The sequence below is a fragment of the Orcinus orca genome, chromosome 16, assembly GCF_937001465.1.
Source record: "Orcinus orca chromosome 16, mOrcOrc1.1, whole genome shotgun sequence".
NCBI lineage: Eukaryota > Metazoa > Chordata > Mammalia > Artiodactyla > Delphinidae > Orcinus > Orcinus orca.
In genome coordinates, this window is record NC_064574.1 from 64,483,865 (window position 1) to 64,502,850 (window position 18,986).

At 47.6% G+C, this 18,986-nt stretch overlaps 1 protein-coding gene across 1 annotated transcript in view; it reads right to left on the reverse strand.

Moving 5' to 3' along the window:
* CLEC19A (C-type lectin domain containing 19A) overlaps positions 1 to 18,986 on the reverse strand; it is a 29,412-nt gene that overhangs the window by 4,503 nt on the left and 5,923 nt on the right. Inside the window, exons 2-3 of the mRNA XM_004285729.4 lie at positions 7,605 to 7,770; positions 1,482 to 1,575 (exon numbers count right to left, since the gene is read on the reverse strand). Of these exons, the coding sequence (XP_004285777.1) occupies positions 1,482 to 1,575; positions 7,605 to 7,770 (260 nt within the window). The remainder of the gene's footprint in view (positions 1 to 1,481; positions 1,576 to 7,604; positions 7,771 to 18,986) is intronic.

Consider the following 18,986-nt stretch of genomic DNA (forward strand, 5'->3'; position numbering starts at 1 on the left):
TTTTTTAATATTTGTTTATTTGGCTGCACCAGGTCTTAGTTGTGGCACGCGGGATCTTCACTGCGGCATGCAGGATCTTTAGTTGTGGCATGCAGAATCTTTTAGCTGTGGCATGCAGGCTTTTAGTTGCAGCATACATGCGGGATCTAGTTCCCTGACCAGGGATCGAAACCCAGGCCCCCTACATTGGGAGCGCGGAGTCTTAGCCAATGGACCACCAGGGAAGTCCCACTTCTGCTACTTTGACAGCAACTTCAACCACCCTTAATGAGCTCTCACAGTGTGCTGAGCACAGGCTAAGCCCTTTACATACCTTGGCCCATTTACTTTTTACAACCAGGCACTATTATTGTCATCCCATTTTACAGCTGAGGAAACTGAAGCTCAGAGACGCAAAAAAAAAAAAAAAGTCCCAGTCACCTACCATCCAGTACGTGGCAGAACAGGAGCTGGAACTGGAGCCCTATCTGAGGCAGGGCTGGAGGCATACATGCAGGAGAGATGCTCAGGATACAACTTGTCCATGGAAAGTGTGGAGACCAAATCTCCAGGTGGAGTGTGCCGTGATATTGCCAGGTATGAGATCTGGCCCAAGCCAGCCTCTTTGGCCTTATTCTCCACCGTTATTCCACTCACCCCTGTGCCACCCTGCATCCCAGGCACACTAGTCTTTAATGTCCTTGAGTGTGCCGTGATCTCTCCCACCTCAGGACCTTTGCCCATGCTGTGCCCTGTACCTGGAATGCTCTTCCTCTGGCTGGTTCCTATTTATCCACTAGACGTTAGCTTAAATATCTCTTACCCAGGGAGGCTGTGGCAGCTGTAGACGTGCACTGCTCAGAGCTCCTTCAGGAGGACCAGCTGAGGGAGCATGGCTGACTGAAAGCCCCTTGGACCCAGCACTGTATTCACAGTGAGACTGTGCTTCCTCCATGCTGTTCCCAGTTAGTGACTTAGCATGTCAGGGGTATTAGTGCTGGCTTCCTCCTGCCCAAGGTGGGACTCCTGGAATGGGCATCCTTTGCCTGGGGACACCCCACTGGCTTAGCTAAGACTTTCCAGGGTGAGCTGTGATCTAAGGCTCTCCCCGCTCAGCCGTTCCCTCCCCCTCTTCTTTCACAGGGCTCAGACCCACATCATGGCCTGAAGGTCTTCCCTGCCTCTTCAACCCTCCCGTCTTTTTTCCTTCGCCAATGTTTTCCCTCAAAAGCCTCTTACCCATCCAATCACGTTTTTGTGTCTGCTTTTTGGAGAACCCAAACCTAAACAGAGGCCGTCCCTGGCCATCCAATATGTTCCCATAATACCCTCTTTCACAACAATTATCATATTCTAACTGGGGCATCCTCGTGTCTGATCTTTCTGTGTGCTGGGCACATAGCAGTGACCTGGAACCCAGGTTCCATGTGAAAGGCTGGTTAAATCAAAATGGAATCTTGGCTGGAACTTCCAAAAGGGCTTGACGGTCAGCACTTCCTCACCTGCCTGTGATCGTGAAGCCCTGTCCAGATGTCAGCTGGGATCCCAGGAACACAGCTGTTCACGAGGTCATACACAAAGACATTCTCCTCCCAGCTGCGAAGGTAAGAAACCCGGTAGCCTGTTACTCATCGCCTCTTGCCATAGGATTGAGTTGAAAATGGACAGAAGTCTTCGTTAGCCCTCCCAGACCAAAGTAAATAGAGGATGTGATGCGGTCCTGCTTTCTCTTTTTCCTTTTTAAACTAAGGCACGCATGTGGGCTGTCCTCTCAGGGGCATCTCTGGATTTGGTCCAAAGCAGGACTCAGCACACACTGTTACTCATCCTAGAAATGTAAAAACACTAGCAAACAAGGTGGATTACATTGAAGACACAAAGAAAGGAGCTGACTTTGCATTGTACACATCAAATAACGAAAATCTCCACTGGATGTTTTTGGTCTTTCTCAAAAGCCCTCCTTACGGTGCCAGTCCTTACATAGCCTCCTCTCTCCTAATCCTTTCTCACAGAACATCTTCAAAATCTTTTGTTTTGCTGGAAAATTCAGCTCGAGGCCTGAACCTGCATAGACGACTCAGCAAAACCAAATCCTGCAATTATCAGTCCACCCTCTTCAGCAGGTATCTTAGGCCATTCAGGCTGCTACAACAAAATACCACATACAGGGTAGCTTATGAACTACAGGAATTTATTTCTCACAGTTCTGGAGGCTGGGAAGTGAAAAATCAGGGTGCCAGCATGGTCAGGTGAGGGCCCCTTCTGGGTGCAGACTTCTTGCTGTGCCCCCATATGGCAGAAGGGGGCAGGGGAGCTCTGTGGGGCCTCTTTTATAAGGGCACTAACATTCATCAGGGCTTCACCCTCAGAACTTAAGCATTTCCCCAAGGCCCCATCTCCTAATACCATCACATTGGGCATTAGGATTTCAACATATGAATCTTGGGGGGCACACAAACATTCAAACCATAGCAGAAGGCATTGGTGTCTTCTTGGGGGATTCTCACCTCCTATTTTAAAGAGCTTATAAAGTAATTCACCCAACAAAAGAAATTGATGGAGGACCCTGGAGGCAGTCTGCTGCCAAAAACAACAGAGAAATAGGGATGGATGAATGGATAGATAGACAGATAGATAGATAGGAACACAGTGATTTTTTTCTTCAGGTCATTAAAATGTTTCTTGAGCACTGATTTCATGCCAGGTACTATGCCGAATGTTTTATATACATGAACTCATTTCATCCTCACATCAAGCAGGCACAGCGGCAGATGCTACAGGTTACCTGCCTCACAGTCATTCCTAATCCTTTTGCCCGTTGCCTACAACCAAATTTAGGAGGCCAGATTTCACTTTCTCAGCCTCCTTTGCAGCTAACATTGGCCATCGGACCAAGTTCAGCCAATTAGATGTATGGGGAATTGGTAGAGGACGTCTTGGAAACATTCTCCTCCCCTATAAATGGAGAGTGGTGTGTGGAAAAGGTCCCAGTTTCCACCACTGCCTCCCTTCCTGGGGTTGTAGCTGTGTGTGGACATGATACTTGGAGCTGCTGCATTGGAGGCCCTGGAGAGGGGGCCAAGGTAACCACTCACCTAGTGCCCCAATATCCATGAACCTGGGGAATATTTGCAGAGATGAGAAGGGTGGGCAAGGGATGTGACAGAAAACGAACAACTAACAGGCACAGCTCACTCAAGCAGCTCACAGACCCAGAGGGACAGATTCCACTGGACAAGGGATTCCACATTTTTGGCTTCCACATGACACTAAAAGGTGAACATTGGTGTGTTGAAGAAGTCATTACGTAGTAATAATAATCAGACCTAACAAACACCTAACCAATAACTCACTTCAAAACAGGACTATGGGGCTTCCCTGGTGGCGCAGTGGTTGAGAGTCCGCCTGCCGATGCAGGGGATGCGGGTCCGTGACCCGGTCCAGGAAGATCCCACATGCCGCGGAGCGGCTGGGCCCGTGAGCCATGGCTGCTGAGCCTGCGCGTCCGGAGCCTGTGCTCCGCAACGGGAGAGGCCACAACAGTGAGAGGCCCGCGTACCACAAAAAAGCCAAAACAAAACAAAAAACGGGACTATGTTGAGGTACCCTTTACGTTACAACGGTGTATATCTGCTCCCATCGGCGTCTTCTAAATCTGGGGTCTCCAACCCCCGGGCCGTGGACCAGTAGCAGTCCGCTGCCTGTTAGGAACCGGGCTGCACAGCAGGAGGTGAGCGGCGGGCCAGCGAGCAAAGCTTCATCTGCCGCTTCCCATCGCCCGCATTACCGCCCGAACCATCACCCCCGCAACCCCCGCCCTGGTCCGCGGAAAAAAAATCTTCCACAAAACTGGTCCCTGGTGCCAAAAAGGTTGGAGACACTGTTCTAAATGACCGCTCTCTACAGGCTGCCACCTTGTCTAGAACACCCACCAATAGATTTCCTTTTGCTTGAGACGCTGGTGGCAAGTCAAAGCACACAGAGCTACTCTCCTTAATTTTGTTTGTGGAAGACATTCTTAATCCATCCCAGAAGCACCCAGAATTCTGGCTCTCAGAATCCTTCTCAACGCAGTGCTCTAGGCAGTCACATGCTGGGCACTGCTAAACACATATTGTTATGAACTGAATGTTAGTCCCCTGCCCCACAATTCACATGTCGAAATCCTAACCCCTAATGTGATGGTGTTAGGAGGTGGGGGCCCTTGGGGGTGGTTAGTTCATGAAAGTGGAGCCCTGTGAATGGGACTAACGCCCTTATAAAAGAGGCCCCAGAGAGATCCCTTGCCGCTTCTGCCATGTGAGGACTCAGCACGAAGATGACCATCTGTAAGCCAGGGAGTGAGCCCTCACCAGAACCTGATGGTGACGGAGCCCTGATCTTGGACTCCAGCCTCTAGAACGGTGAGAAATGGATTTCTATTGTCTATCAGCCGCCCAGTCTGTGATATTTTTGTTACAGCAGCCTAAATGGACGAAGACAGATGTTATTAGAGGCAATGGAAAGGAAACAGGGCGGGTGAGTCAAGCCTTACTTGCCCTCCGAAAGATGATCTGATGTGCGCAGGCTAAGTAAGCACTGACCTCTTGAGACACTCGTAATTATAATTAATAAAAATAATAACAGCTCCCACCACGGAGCATTGAGTTACCCGAGCACTTGTGTAAGAACTTCAGATCCATTTTTATCTCCTCTAAAGCCCCTCAACCTTAAAGTCAGTGTGACTACTTCTATTTCCCAGCTGAGGACTCTGGCTCAGAGAGTTTATGGGACTTGGGCGAGGTCGCCCAGGTGGGAAGGGGTGGAGTGGGGACTAGCTTAGGGCTGACTGACTCTAATGCCCTCAATCAATGCACATAACATTGCACAGGTTTCTTCCTTTAGAACATCTGCTGCCCCCATTCCCTAAGCTTCCCAAGCCTTCCAGATCTTGATCCAGGACTAGTTCTTCCAGGAAACCTTCCATGAGCACCCTCTATCCAATTCTTGCCCACCTGTAGCACAAAGTTTCCATGCTCCCCAGGGCAGGCTGGTTGGTTTAGTTTTCTATTTCTGATGGGCTCCCCAAAGAGAGAGACCAACACGGACCCACACGACGCCTTTTTTCTATTTGACATCTTATCTCACACCATCACCAGGCTCTATTCAGTGCCGATGTTCCAAGACAGTGTGTTCTGTCTAATATCAGAGTGGTAGATTTCTGGGGACAAAGTGCTCTCCAGTCCAATGGGTCTTTGCCCTTGGTCCTACCCAGTGAGGCACTGGCATCCCCAAGTGCCCCTCTCATGAGCAATTTGGGGTGTCCTACAGCAACTGCTGAACATGCATGGTGAGCGGTCATCTGGGGGAGTGGCTGCCCAGCCATTTTAGCACTAGTGCCATCTTTGTTCAGCGGCACCTGCTCAGGAAACTATTTCAATATTTTATTGCATTTTCCCCATATCTAGTCAAAATAACTGGGACATAGAAAGGCCCAAGGTGCTACTACAAGTAGTAAGCAGAGATCAAATGAACTTAATTCAACTGTCACTTGAAGCAAAGATGGAAATTATTAGGTAAGCTGAAAGTATGAAAACCTTACACTTTAATCAGTTGCTTGATGAACATAAGTTGATAACGTGCTTAATTATGAAGGAAAAGAACAAAATTACAAAGCATGAAAAAATGCCAGAATTAGAAAATTGGATTGTGTCTCAAAGACAAGATGTAATTAGAGATTTTATAATATTGTCTGGCTTTATGGGAACTGAACTTATAACAGATGAATGCGTTGTGCAAATTCAACTTTTCTACATGTTTTTGGGAAAGTATTCTATTATATACCAAAGTGGAAAACTACCTGTATACGAAAGGAAATGCTGGTATAACATTTGGGAAACATTAGTATAAGAGAGAAAAAGAGGGATGTCAGGACTGGAGAAGAGAGGAAGGAGGTAAGTTTAGGAAGAAAGGAACAGGATCTGGGTCAGGGGCTGTTGGAAAACCCCTGAATTTGCCTGGAATCCTTTCTAATGCCTATTAAACCAAGGGATAGATTACAAGCACCATGAGGCAGGCTGAGCCGTCCTTCCTGCGGACTGGCCCAAGGGAAATCTTCATTTGGAATCACTTTTAAAGTTACTGTTTATTACATATATTTCATTTTCCTCTATAGGTTGGTTATTTTTGAGAACTTATTTTATCCATCTTCATAAATGCCAGTCACGTGCTGTGCTCTGTATCACAGGGGATTTGACCCCCGAAGATCGCCTTTCCCAGGCTTCCATGTCAGCTGCCCTCCATGTGACGGGAGGCACTGATGGGAAGGATGGGAGGGAGAGAGAAGCCAGGGTATATCTTTCCCTCTCTGCCTGGGGAGGTGCTGGCAGGGGCTGCCTGCCTTCTGTGGCTCTAGCTCCCATAGGACTGGCCCGCCCTCCGGTTAGGGGTGGAGTTGGCTTCCTGCTAGTGTTAATCTCTAGATACACTACTGCTTCCTTAAGTTCTCAGAGTCCATCACTTGTGTATGTATGAAATTCTCTCTGTGTTAAATGTTTGTAGTGCTTCCTGTTTTCCTGGTCAGACCCTGACTACCTCACTATATTCTTCAGCACCACCAAGGATGCAGTAGGTGCTCAATAAATCTGCTGGGTGAGTTGATGCAAGGATTCAAGACTTCTTTGGAAACTAAGATTGAGGACCCCTTCCCCACTCTTAACAAAACTCTGTGACTGTAAAGCATAAAGAACCAACCGTCATTGTAACTTCAAGTCTCTGAGATTCTTGAAAAATGAGGTGAGATTGTAAATGTGTAGTTTAGTGGCAATGGAACACATCACAGCTGGCTTCAAAGAACCCACGAATCAGCAAGGAAGACAGATGTGAAAAGAAGTCATTAAAGTGATGAAGAAAGTGCTCCTGAGAGGTGGGTGGTGAGTGCAGTCAGGTGCCATTGAGTCAGGGGTGACTTCGGTGGAAAGATGGCAGAACTGAGTCTGGAAGGTTAAGGAAGTGTCTCCCTGGAGGAGAAGATAGGGATGGGAATTCCCAGTGGAGGGAACAGAATGTGCAAAGTATGCAGGCGTAAATGGGCTGGACCGCTTTGGAGAACTTCGAGATGGTGAGCATGGCTGGGGCTTAGGAGGCATGGAGGAACACTGAAGGAGGCCTTGGTGGCTGGGCTATGGAACCCAACTGCTCAGGTTCAAATCCCAGCTCCACCACTTTATAGCGAGTTACCTTCTTTGAGCCTCAGGTTCCGTATCTGTGAAATGAGGATACTTACCTAATATGGTTTGAGGGAACTTGATGCTTATAAACTCTTAGCAAATAAATATCAGTTATTATGTCTCATGTTATGTTCTTTACATACATATTATGTGAGTTATATCATAGGGTCAAACCCCCTGTGATACAGAACAGGGCACAGCACAAGATCGGCACTTATAAAAATGGACCTTCCAGCCTGCTGTTTGCTACCCTTGCTATGCTTTGTCCTCTACTGCCAAGGCCAGTTTCAGTGAGAAATTGGGCTGAATAAAAGCTGCAATTACCAAAGAGGAACACCAGTGGGACACACCATTCCCCACACCCCTTTCCAGAGGGGGTGTTTGGTTGGGCTACAGAGGACAGAGGAGTCCACTCACCTGTGGATGGAGGCCAGTTTGGCGGACTTCCTGCCAATGGAGAACTCAGAGCAGTAGAAGTCAGCCTCAGCCCAGGTCTTATTGAGAGGGAAAAATCTATAGCAGTGGCCTTTGAACTCCATCCAGAACAGTGGGCACAGGGAAGCCTGGGGCAGGTCTGGCATGGCTGGGGGCAGAGAGAATACGGGTTGGGAAGAAGCTTGGCCGTGCAAACGTTGATGCTATGACATCTTTTTAAGAATGAAAGTAAGAAGTGTCACCTTATGATTAACGCATACCTAAAGTTTACAAAATAATAAAAGTAATATGTGCTCATTATAGAATCCTTGGAAAACATTACTACATTAGAGTGTTTTTCTTCTTGTCATGTTGAATGCAAAGATTTTTTTAAAAATGCAATTGTGATTTTATTGACCATACACCCCTGTCAGTATTCTGATTTCTAAAAATTAAGAGTATAAGCATTTCCCCTCATGTCATTATAAATTTTTGTAAACGTTGTTTCAAATAGCTCTTTAATATTCCCTAGTGGCCCCCTAGAGTTTATTTAATCATTCCCCAATTTTGGGATAATTAGATTGTTTTCTCTTTTTAAAAAACAATTAGAAATAATCCTGAGATGAAAAGCCTTGCGCATAAAGCTTTTGCAGCATTTCTGATGATTTTCTGGGGATAGATTTTTAAGGCTTTGATACAATTTGCTAAATTACCTCCTGAAAGCAATTTATACTCCCACGGTGATGTCTGAGAGTGCCCATCGCACAGCGCCCTTGCCTGCGCTGAGTGTTACCACTTTAATGGCAATCTTTGCAAATTTTATAAGCAAAAAAATGGCATCTTATTTCAATCTGCACTTCTGGGCTGTCTGGCCAAGGTGTATATTTCCCTACTGTAGTCAAGACTACTTATATCTTTAGGCCGTGGAACTACTGGGGTCCAGGATGTGTTCTTAATTCTGAAAAGGGACAAACAAAAACCCCATGTTTGAGACACTAAAGTTCTCCAAAGTCTCAGCCCCTCTGGAGACCTCTTAGCATATACTTTTTTTGGAAACCACGATTGAAGATGACTGACTGGGGGAGAAAGGCATGCTGAGAACCTGCCTGGAACTCAGCTGGGTGGCTCATCTGTGAGAGCAGGCACCGGGCAGTGGTGAACTTGTTAGACTGGGATCCAGAAGCCCGGGTCCCAGCTCCAGCTCTGCGCCTGACATGCCATGTGATGCTGGTACATTCCTTCCCTTCTCAGCTGTCCGACTAGAAGATCTTTGGGGTCCCTTTTGTGATGCCCAGGGGTGTGAAATTTTGCCTTCAAAGCCATTGTAATAGCTGGCTGGGCTCATGAATAAGGAAGTAATGGACCACCTTTACTGAGCATTTATGATGTGTCAAGCACGTAGAGGGAAACTGAGACTTAGACAGGTTAAGTGACTTGCCCAAGATCATCCTGCTGGTAGTAGGCAGAGTAGGGATTTGAACCCAGGCCTCCTGACACCAAAGTCTTTGATTTTAAAATCCACATGATACTTCATCATGGGAAACCAATAGGGCTGAGCATGGTTAATCGTGTGTTAGCCCCTACTTCATCAGGTTGCTAGGCCAACTAATTGGGTCAAATAAAGTCACCGAGTGCTTGGCATGTACGGATGTCCATAATAGTATGATTATTAACGATTAGCTCAGGGTTTCATCACTGAGGTTAATGGGCTTCAGGGGTCCAGTGAATCCCTCGAAATTAAATGCAAAATCAAAAGTTCGTATGCATGTATGTGCACACACACGCATCTATATGAATTTTTCTGGGGAAGGAACGGGGCAGTTGCTTTAGTCACTAGAGCTATGCTGGGACTTCCCTGGTGGTCCAGTGGTTGAGAATCCGCCTTCCAATGCAGGGGATGAGGGTTTGATCCCTGGTCGGGGAACTAAGATCCCACATGCCGCGGGGCAACTAAGCCCGCGTGCCACAACGAAAGATCCCGCGTGCCGCAATGAAGATCCCGCGTACCGCAACTAAGACCTGAGGCAGCCAAATAAATAAATAGATAGAATTTACTTTAAATAAATAAATAAAGCTTTAAAAAAAAAAATAGAGCTATGCTAAGCAGGCAGCTTCCATCTGGGCTACCTGTCCCTGATGAGAGCCATTGGGCTTTCCTGTTTGATCAGAACCAGCCCTTCCCCCATCCTAGGCAGCTGCGCTGGTCAGTCCTGCCTTGTCCCACCGCTCTCCACCAGTCCCGGCCAACCGTCTTTCAGTGTGTGCCAGTATCCAAACTGGAGCCAGCTGGTTCAGAATTGGCTCTCTTAACCCTCCCTTACATGGCAAAGCGAGAGAACTCTTGCTTATGGAGTTAGGGGGCTCAGGACCGCGGCCCTTCCCTGTTCCCTGCCCCTCCCCGGACTTCGGTCTCCTCCTTTCTCAGTTGAGAGCATTGGTCTAGGAGGATATCGCCTCGATGCTGAGAGGGCTGAAGGACCCCTTGTGATGCTGGGCATTGCTGAGCTCCCTGTGGGGACTTTTGCCCATTCCTTCCACACAAAGAGATTCGGCTGAATCATTCCCAGGGGTCTGCTTTTGGAGCAGTTCCCCCTTTGCATGGATGAGAAGCAGCAAATCATTTCCATCTGCTTTCCACCCATCACTTGTAACCCAGGGCACTCATTGGTGAGAACGTGGCCACGTCTGTCAGGTGTTGGCTGGAATAGTTAGCCCAAGAGTATGATACTTGCTGGTGCTAAACCACTTTCCCCACTCTCACCCATCCTATAATTATCTTGCACCCTAACTATTCATATTAGAGATGGAAGTAGGGGATGTAACCACCCCAGTTTGCCCAGGACTGTCCCAGTTCTAAATCTGAAAATGCCACATCCCAGGCCCCCCTAAGTCGATCACCCTGGAGCACTGGTTCTCAACCAGGGGTGATTTTGATTCTCAGGGGACATTAAACAACGCCTAGAGACATTCTTGGTTGTCAAAAATAGAAGTGGTGGTGCTATTAGCATCTAACGGGTAGAAGCCAGAAATGCTGCTAAACATTCTACAATGACCAGGACAGCCCCACAGCAAAGGGTTTTCTAACCCCAAATGTCAATAGAATCCTCGCCCTAGATGGAAGGCAGAACTCCAAAATGCAAAATAACCCCACAGGGCAGCAACACAAAACATCACAGCAAACGTCCACATTTCTCAGCCTATCTGTAGTTTCTTTAACAAAAATTAAGCCACACAACCGATTAGAAGTAGAGTTTGTGTTATTTTTCTAATTTTGGAGTTAAAATATATAACTGTTATAAACCCAGGGCTTAAAAGCCCCGGGGCATTGCTAGAACCCTGTGTTTAAATTTAATGGTACAGACTTCACCAAAGGATGCTGCAGAGGGGAAGTCTTGCATTTCCTCCCTGAGTTTGGGATGAAGCTGACAAACTTCTTCATCATCTCTCTGACAGAGGGAGGACCGCCCCCTCCCCACTCGGCGCATCCTTTCCTGTAGGGTGGGACTCTTCACGGGTCTCCTCTCTGTGAGAGGGTCCGAGTCCCATCACTCCCTCCCCGGTGTGGATGTGAAGCCCGAGCTTCTGTGTCAGGGAGGCTGACACCGCACCCAGTGCTCTGCCGCGCATGTGCCCACTGCTTTGGTTTCCATCTCTAACTTTGTTTCCCGCCCCTGGTCGCCCTCCTCACTTTCTTGGAAGCCCAGCTTAATTTTCAAAGGATGTTTGTAAAGTTTATCTGTATTTCTGGATGTCTATAGTGGAGACGTTTTCTGTTCTCTAATTTACCATAAGGTCTGATCTGGAGGTTTCCACCCTCGTTGTCCTCTATCTCTTTTTCTTTTCCTTCACTTAAAAAAAAAATAAACTTTTTATTTTCGAATAAATTTAGATTTACAGAAAAGTTGCAAAAATATCATACAGAGTCCCTGAATAACCTTCATCCAGTTTCCCCTGATGTAAACTTCCCACAGTACATTTGTCATAACTAAGAAATTAATATGGGTACATACTCTTCAGTAAACTACAGGCTTTATTCAGATTTCACCAGTTTTTTCTTTTTCTGTTCCCAAGATCCAACCTAGGATACCCCATTACATTTGCTCTACCTTTGTGATTTATTTGATATCAAATATTATAGTATAGCTGTCTTGATTAAAGCTACTGCTCCTTTCTTTCCCCAGAAAAATGCAGTGTACACACACACACAGACACACACAGACACACAGACACACAGACACACAGACACACACACACACACACACACACACACACACGGCATACGGGATCTTAGTTCCAGACCAGGGATCGAACCCGTGTCCCTGCAGTGGAAGCGTGGAGTCTCAACCACTGGACCACCCGGGAAGTCCCATACACACACAGTTTTGATTAGACAAAACTGACAAGAATTGGCTGGAACTGACCAGAATTGTCTAGCATTGTTGGATATTTGCCCCAAATCATCTTTACCTCCTCTCTTTCCCTCTACGCACATCGAATCAATTTTTAAGTCTTGTTTATTCCATCTCCCAGCACCTTTCCAATTCCTTTCTTTCTTCCTTTTCTTCCCTCCTCCCTTCCTTCCTTTCTTCCTCCCTCCCTCCCTCTCCCTCCCCGACTTCTGTCTCTGTCTCTTTCCCTTCCACATTCTTCCTCCCCCTGTCGTCTCTCACAGAGACCTCCTCAATTGGCTGTTCTTCCTGCCTTATCTCACCTTCCAAATCCAGAGGGATCCTTCCAACACCCTGATCTCATCTCACCGAAGCCCTCCAGGAGTGCCCATCACCCTCGGGAACAGGGCTCCCACCTGCCCCTGCAGCTTATCCCCTGTCGCTCACAACATGCTCCAGATTTGCTTCAGCTCTTGCCATTTCTCAAAGGGTGTCCAGATCTTTGCAGATACTTCCCTTGGCCTGTCTTCGGCCAATTCGAGTTTCTTCTTTGAGTCTCAGCCACGTGGTGGCTTCTTTAGGGAAGACGAGGTAGGAGCCTCTCTAAGAGCTCCTAGAGCCCCTCATCCCTCCTTTCACACATCCCCGTGAATTCTTGTTCAGTCTGGCCTCCCCCTGCACAAGGTCTGCCGTGATCATCTCTCTCCCCAGTGCCTGGCACATAGTAGGTGTGCAATAACTAGTTTTGAATGACTAAATGCATGCTAGGAAATCAAATGCTGCTTCTTGGGGTCAACTGCCCCTTTTGGGGGACAGTGGTGAGAAGGGTGTGGGCACCGCCCATGTGCCCTGATGCCTCCAACCTGGTGTATCTTGACTCTAGGATGGCGTGCCTGGACTTTTCTAACTCAGCACTGAAGGCAGTTGACTGACCCTGGTTTTCCAGATTACTTAGCACAATGACTGCTGTTTGGAGCAATACCAGCATCACCAGGGAGCTCGTTAGCAATGGAGAATCTCAGCCCCCACCTTCCCACCCTTCTCCCCACCCCTGGTCCCTTTGATTTTCTCCACTGAGCAAGTGGTGGTTATGGATGCCTGGGGTGAAACATACCAGAAAATGGGGCTGTGACAGGTCACTGCTCAATTACTCCCCTTTCCACCTGGGCAGGCAAAGGCTTTTAATTGGGAGGATCTGGGAGGCAAAAAGGAGCCACTGGCTTGCACTGGGATGTTAATGAACTCCACCCTGCCTGGCAACCCCCTACCTCCTTTACCTCTGGGATTTTAGAAACAAGGATTAGACTTAGGACTTTTTTCTTTTTTCTTTCTTTTTTTTTTAAAAAAATATTTATTTATTTATTTGTCTGTGCTAGGTCTTAGTTGCAGCATGCAGGCTCTTAGTTGCAGCACACAGGATCTAGGTTCCCTAACCAGAGATCGAACCCAGGCCCCCTGCATTGGGAGCGTGGAGTCTTAATCGCTGGACCACCAGGGAAGTCCCTTAAAGGACTTTCAACCAACCTGGAACCCAGAGTAGCCTTTGCTAATTTGTGTCTCTCTGGTGAAGAGATCTCTATAGCTTTATAGCTTGACACTCAGGTAGTGATGGTGACATTACAACCAGGGCCAACCCTACTGAACTTCCGTCTGAGCCAGGCATTGTGTCAGGTGCTTTGTACATATCAGTTCATTTGGTCTTCATACATCCTACAAGGTAGGTACCATGATCATCCCCCTTTATAGATGAAGAAACCAAAGCACAGAAAGGTTGAGTAACTTGCCTGAGGTCACACAGCTACTAAGTGGCAGAGCTGGGTTTTGAAGCCAGGCTGTGTGGCTCCAGACCTAACTTAGAGATTCCTGCTGCATTTAAGCCCATTTCCTTTTGTCTCAATCTTGATGGTCTGGTTCTTCATTCATCCCCTTATTCATTCAACAAGTCTTATTTGAGCACCTACTTGGTCTCAGGTAGTTGGCTATGTGCTGGAGCTACTGTGGCACACTACACAGAGGTGACCTCTGCCCTCATGGATCTTACACTCTCTGGAGGCTGACATTAAGAAAAATAAGCACAGAAATAAAATGTCATTAATATGCAATTAATATGGATTTCTGTCATGCAGGCAAAAACTTGAGGGAGCAGCGCTCAAATTATTTTGGAAACTGGTCATTTGTTTGCCCCTCTTTTCTCCCTAGTTGAACTGGTGGCCACCCCAACCCTGCCTTCAGGGTGTCCACTGGTGACTAAGACAGGACACCAGAGTGAGTCCCCTTCCGGATGGGGAAAATAAAGGTGTTGCCACAGAAGCACCTAAAAGTGGCACATAACCCAGATTTGGAGATCCAGGAGGCTTCCTGGAGGGGGTGATGTGAGACCCCCCACTGAGAACTGAAGGATGAGGAAGAGTCAGAGGAAGAGGGTTCCAAGTGGAGGGCACAGCACGTGCAAAGGCCCAGAGGCATGAGAGAGAAGGGAGCATTTGGAGAATTGCAAAAGGTTCAGCCTGGCTGGGAATTTGAGGGAGGGATGAGGCTGGAGGTGATGGAGGGGAGGGGTGGAAGCGGGGGAGGGATGCACAAAGAAGCTTGTTGCTCTGGAAACCAAGAGGCCAAACTACATGGTATTTCACTTCAATTAGCAGCACCAAAGGCCCCCAAGGTCTCCCAGCTGGGGTGGGGGTCAAAGCCTTTGGAAGCTCTGAGCTTGTTAAGGAAAGAGGACATGCCACCGGAGTTCAGGACTTGTTTTTTTAATCTCTCTCTTTTTAAAAGAATAAATTGTCACCCTCCCACACGATCTGGCTGCTCGCTCCCCTGGCCCCAGTCCAGCTGCCCACAAACACACTACACTGCCTCCTCCTGCCCAGATCAGCCTTGAGAGCCAGCTGGGAGTGGAGGGGGAGGCTCTGGGGGCCACATTGGCAGCCTCCCCAGCGCCCGTCACTACTGGGCCCCAGATGTCCCAGGGGGTCGGAAGTGTCTCCCAGTGTCTGGGAAGGTGGCCACTGGGAGGTCTCATTCATCTTCATTGCCTGCTGTCTCCCTGGTCCACACATCCCACCCTCAGTGGGCCCTTCCCTGTGAGCCCTGGCTCTGGGGTGCAGAACTGCTGGTCCCAGGCCTCTCATGCCTCAGCTTTGCTTTCCCTCCCTCCAGGCTGCTTTTGTGGTCACGTGATACAGAGGAGACAGCACTGGGTGATTTTCTATATTGCTCATAACAGTGGCCATTCATTGCGTGGTTAATATAACCGTCGAGACCAAACTGGGAGGCGTATCTGTATCATCCCCATTTTATAGGTGCAGAAACTGAGGCTCAAAGATGTGAAGTCACTCACTCCCACAGCTAGCAAGTGGCAGTGTCAGGATGAGATTAAGGTCTGATGGACTTGAAAATTCCTAAGCACTACAGTGCCTCCAGAAAACATCTTTTTCTGGTCTTGGTTTTCTCATTTGGCAAGACAAATATATTAAACACCCAATTTAACAGCATTATGGACTGAATGTTTGTGTGTCCCCCTCCAGTTCATATGTTGAAGCCCTACCCCCCAGTGTGATGGTATTTGGAGCTGGGGCCTTCAGGAAATTAGGGTTATATGATGTCATAAGGGTGGACCCCCAGGATGGGGTTAGTGCCATTAGGAGAAGAGGAGAGACCAGAGCTCTCCTTTCTGTGGCCATGTGCAAGCCAGGAAAAGAGCTCTCACCAGGAACTGAATTGGTCAACACCTTAATTCCGGAGTTCCCAGGCTTTAGAACTGTGAGAAATAAATTCCTGGGGTTTAAGCCTTCCAGTCTATGGTATTTTTTGATAGCAGCCTGAGCTAACTAAGACCAACATAATTAAGTAATAATTCAATGTCTCCTGGGTGCTTATTTGGTTTGAGGTCTGTGCCCTCAAGTTGCTCACAGTCTGGAGGGAGGAATGCATAGCACACATGGCAATGAGTCCTCATATACTAAGGGACATTCTAGAAATAGGCAGAGGGCTCTGTGACCATAGAGGAGGGGTAGGGAATGGGTTAGAGTGTCCAGGCGGGGGTACTCTAGGATCTGACTCTATGATACAGACTGGTGGGTGGGGAAGGGTGTACTCTAGGAAGTAGGGACACCAAGTTGCCCAAGCCTCTGTGCTCCAGCCTCAGAGCTTAGACCCTGGAGTTAGATGACTCCAGTTAGAAACTCACCTCTTTGTGCCTCAGTTTCCTCATCTGTAAAATGGGCATGATGATAGTGCCTACTTCACAGGGAAGCCTGTGCCTGGCTTATAGTAGGTGTTCTAGTAAACATGAGATGTTACAACAGAAACAGCCTGGGCCCTGGAATAATCCTGGTGCTGAGTGCACAATGCCAGTTCCTTGGAGGGGTGAGGAAGAGGCTATGGAACTTGACTGATTCTCCCTTCCCACCCCTGAAGCCCTGCAGAAGCAGGCCCTGAGCATCAAAACGTTTTGCTAGAATTTCCTTTGCTGTGGAAAGTTCTTGGGCTCAGGAGCCAGGGAAAGGAAACTTTTTTATGGTTATGGTTGAAGAATCATAACAGCAAATATTTATGTAGCGTTTACCAGGTGCCAGGCCCTCTTTTAAGCACTTAATATTTGTTAATCCGCGTAACCAAAGTGATCAAAGCCAGGTTCAGAGAAGGGTTTTAGGAAAAGGATCTAGTCTGGCTAAATCCTTCCCAGGCTTTCAGAAGTGTCTAAAGGTTTGTTTCCAAAGCAGATCTAAGGGTATGGCTGGGTTGCACTATTTGCGTATATTTGCATGTTCATGAAAGGTCCAGAGCAGTGGGATGAAGGATGGAATGACCCTGTTCTGTTTTGTACCTAAAGGCTCGGGATGCAGGAGAGGAAGAAGAACCAGGCCCACTTTCACTAAGGAGGGCTGTGGTTGTGCGCCCACCTTCATGGTCTGCCAATGGCTCACCAAGACCCCAGATAAGACTTCCCTAGGCACACATCAACATGCACACTCACATGCACGCACACACCCACTTGACACACGTACACACACTTAATTCACACGTTCTCTTCTGCATTGAAATCACTTTCCTCTAGCAGATTTATCCACTCAGGCTTGAACTGGGCTTTCTGCTGGACTGGATGGATGATGACCTTGGCCAGATTATTTGGCCTCTGTAGGCCTCAGTTTCCACAGCTGTATTGTGGAAGGATTGGGCCAAGTGGATTTCCGGGACCCTTCCTTCCAACTCCAACTCTGAGGTCTCCAAAGTTGCTGGGTTGGAAGGGATCTCAGTCTCCACATCTGTAGAGTGGGACTGAGGCATGGGGCTAGATGTCTGGAAGTTCCTTTTGGAAGGCATTTTGTCACAGCAGAAAACTGTGTCTCCTGGTCAATTCTACCATAACATCAACAACCACAGTGGCAGAAGTAGTAAGGTAATAAGCCATTTTTCAAGTGCTTTCTATGTGTTAAGTGCTTCACTTGCATGATCTCATTGAAGATTCCCTGAAATGTTTGATGGACACCATTATCATCCTCACTTTCCACAGGAGGAAACCTGAAGCTCAGAGAAAGGTCCCATGGTCACAAGCTAGTGAGAGAGAGAGAGGACTCCCCATCGCTCCCACTCTCAAACTCAGCCTCAGGACTTTCCTCTTATGCTGGGCAGAAAGGCAAGATCTTGGAACACACAAGTATCTTTCAAGGATATTTTGTCCAACTTCTCTCCTGCTCACCCATTGCACAGATGAGGATATTGAGGTACAAGAGCAAGCAGGCAAAGACACTGTTATGGACTGAATGTTTGTGTGCCCCCCAGATTCCCATGTTGAAGCCCCAACACCCAATGTGATGGTGTTTTCATGGGGTCTTTGGGAGGTGATTAGGGTTAGATGGAGTCATGGGGCCCCCATGATGGGATTAGTGCCCTTGTAAGAAGAGGAAGAGAGACAAGAGCACTCTCTCTCTCCACCATGTGGCTACTTGCAAGCCGGGAAGAGGGCCCTCACCAGGTAACGGATCAGGTGGCATCTTGATCTTGGACTTGTAGCCTCCAGAACTCTTCCTGTTGTTGAAGCCACCCAGTCTACGGTATTTTGTTATGGTAGCCCGAGCTGACTAATACAGACACTCAGAGAGTTTATGGCAGACCAGAGCCCCTGATGCTTGCCCAAATGAACTGACCACCCTTTATCTCCCATCACTAGGGTTACCAGATTAAAAAAAAAAAGAATTCCCAGTTAAATTTGAATTTCAGATAAACAAGAAATAATTTTTAGCATAAGGTATGTCCCATGCAATATTCGAGACACTTACAGTAAAAAATGATTTGTTTATCTGAAATTCAAATTTACCTGGACATCAGGTATTTTATCTTTCAATCTTATCACCCCACTATTTAAATTCCCCTCAACACTGTAACTGCCCAATAACATGGCTTTATGGGGATCTTACAGATGTTTTATTACAGTGTTAGTTTTATTTTAATGGGGATAGAAACAGTATCTCTGCCATAGGGTTATTGTGAGGATTAAATAAATCCATATGTAAAAAGTGCTTAAAACAGTGCCTGGCATGTAGTGAGGGCTACAAAAGTACCACTTGTTGTTATTGGTATTATTATTATAGCTTTTAAACCATGTGTGGAAAGAACCCTCCTGGTAGAGGTGACAGGCAAGATCTTCCACCTTGAAGGGACTGAAGGACGCAGGATTCTTCCTACCCCAGTCAGCACCCTAGCCTCCCTATTGCAAGGGTGAAGAAATTGAGCTCATTTGAAGCCCCGCATCCTCCAAGTGGGACACTGGGAGGCCACATGCCCGAGGCTGATGGATCCCAATCCTTGGGGACACTGAATATCCGCAGAGCTGGGTGTCACTGGGCCAGGCCGCCAGGGAGGTCACTAGAGGGACAACTATGTCCTCCTGCGTGCCCAGCTCCCTGGGAACAGCTGTCACAGCCAAGGTGGGACCGCGGAGCCCAGATGCCAAACCCCTAACAAAAATACCATCTTCAGATCTTCCTGTGGTACC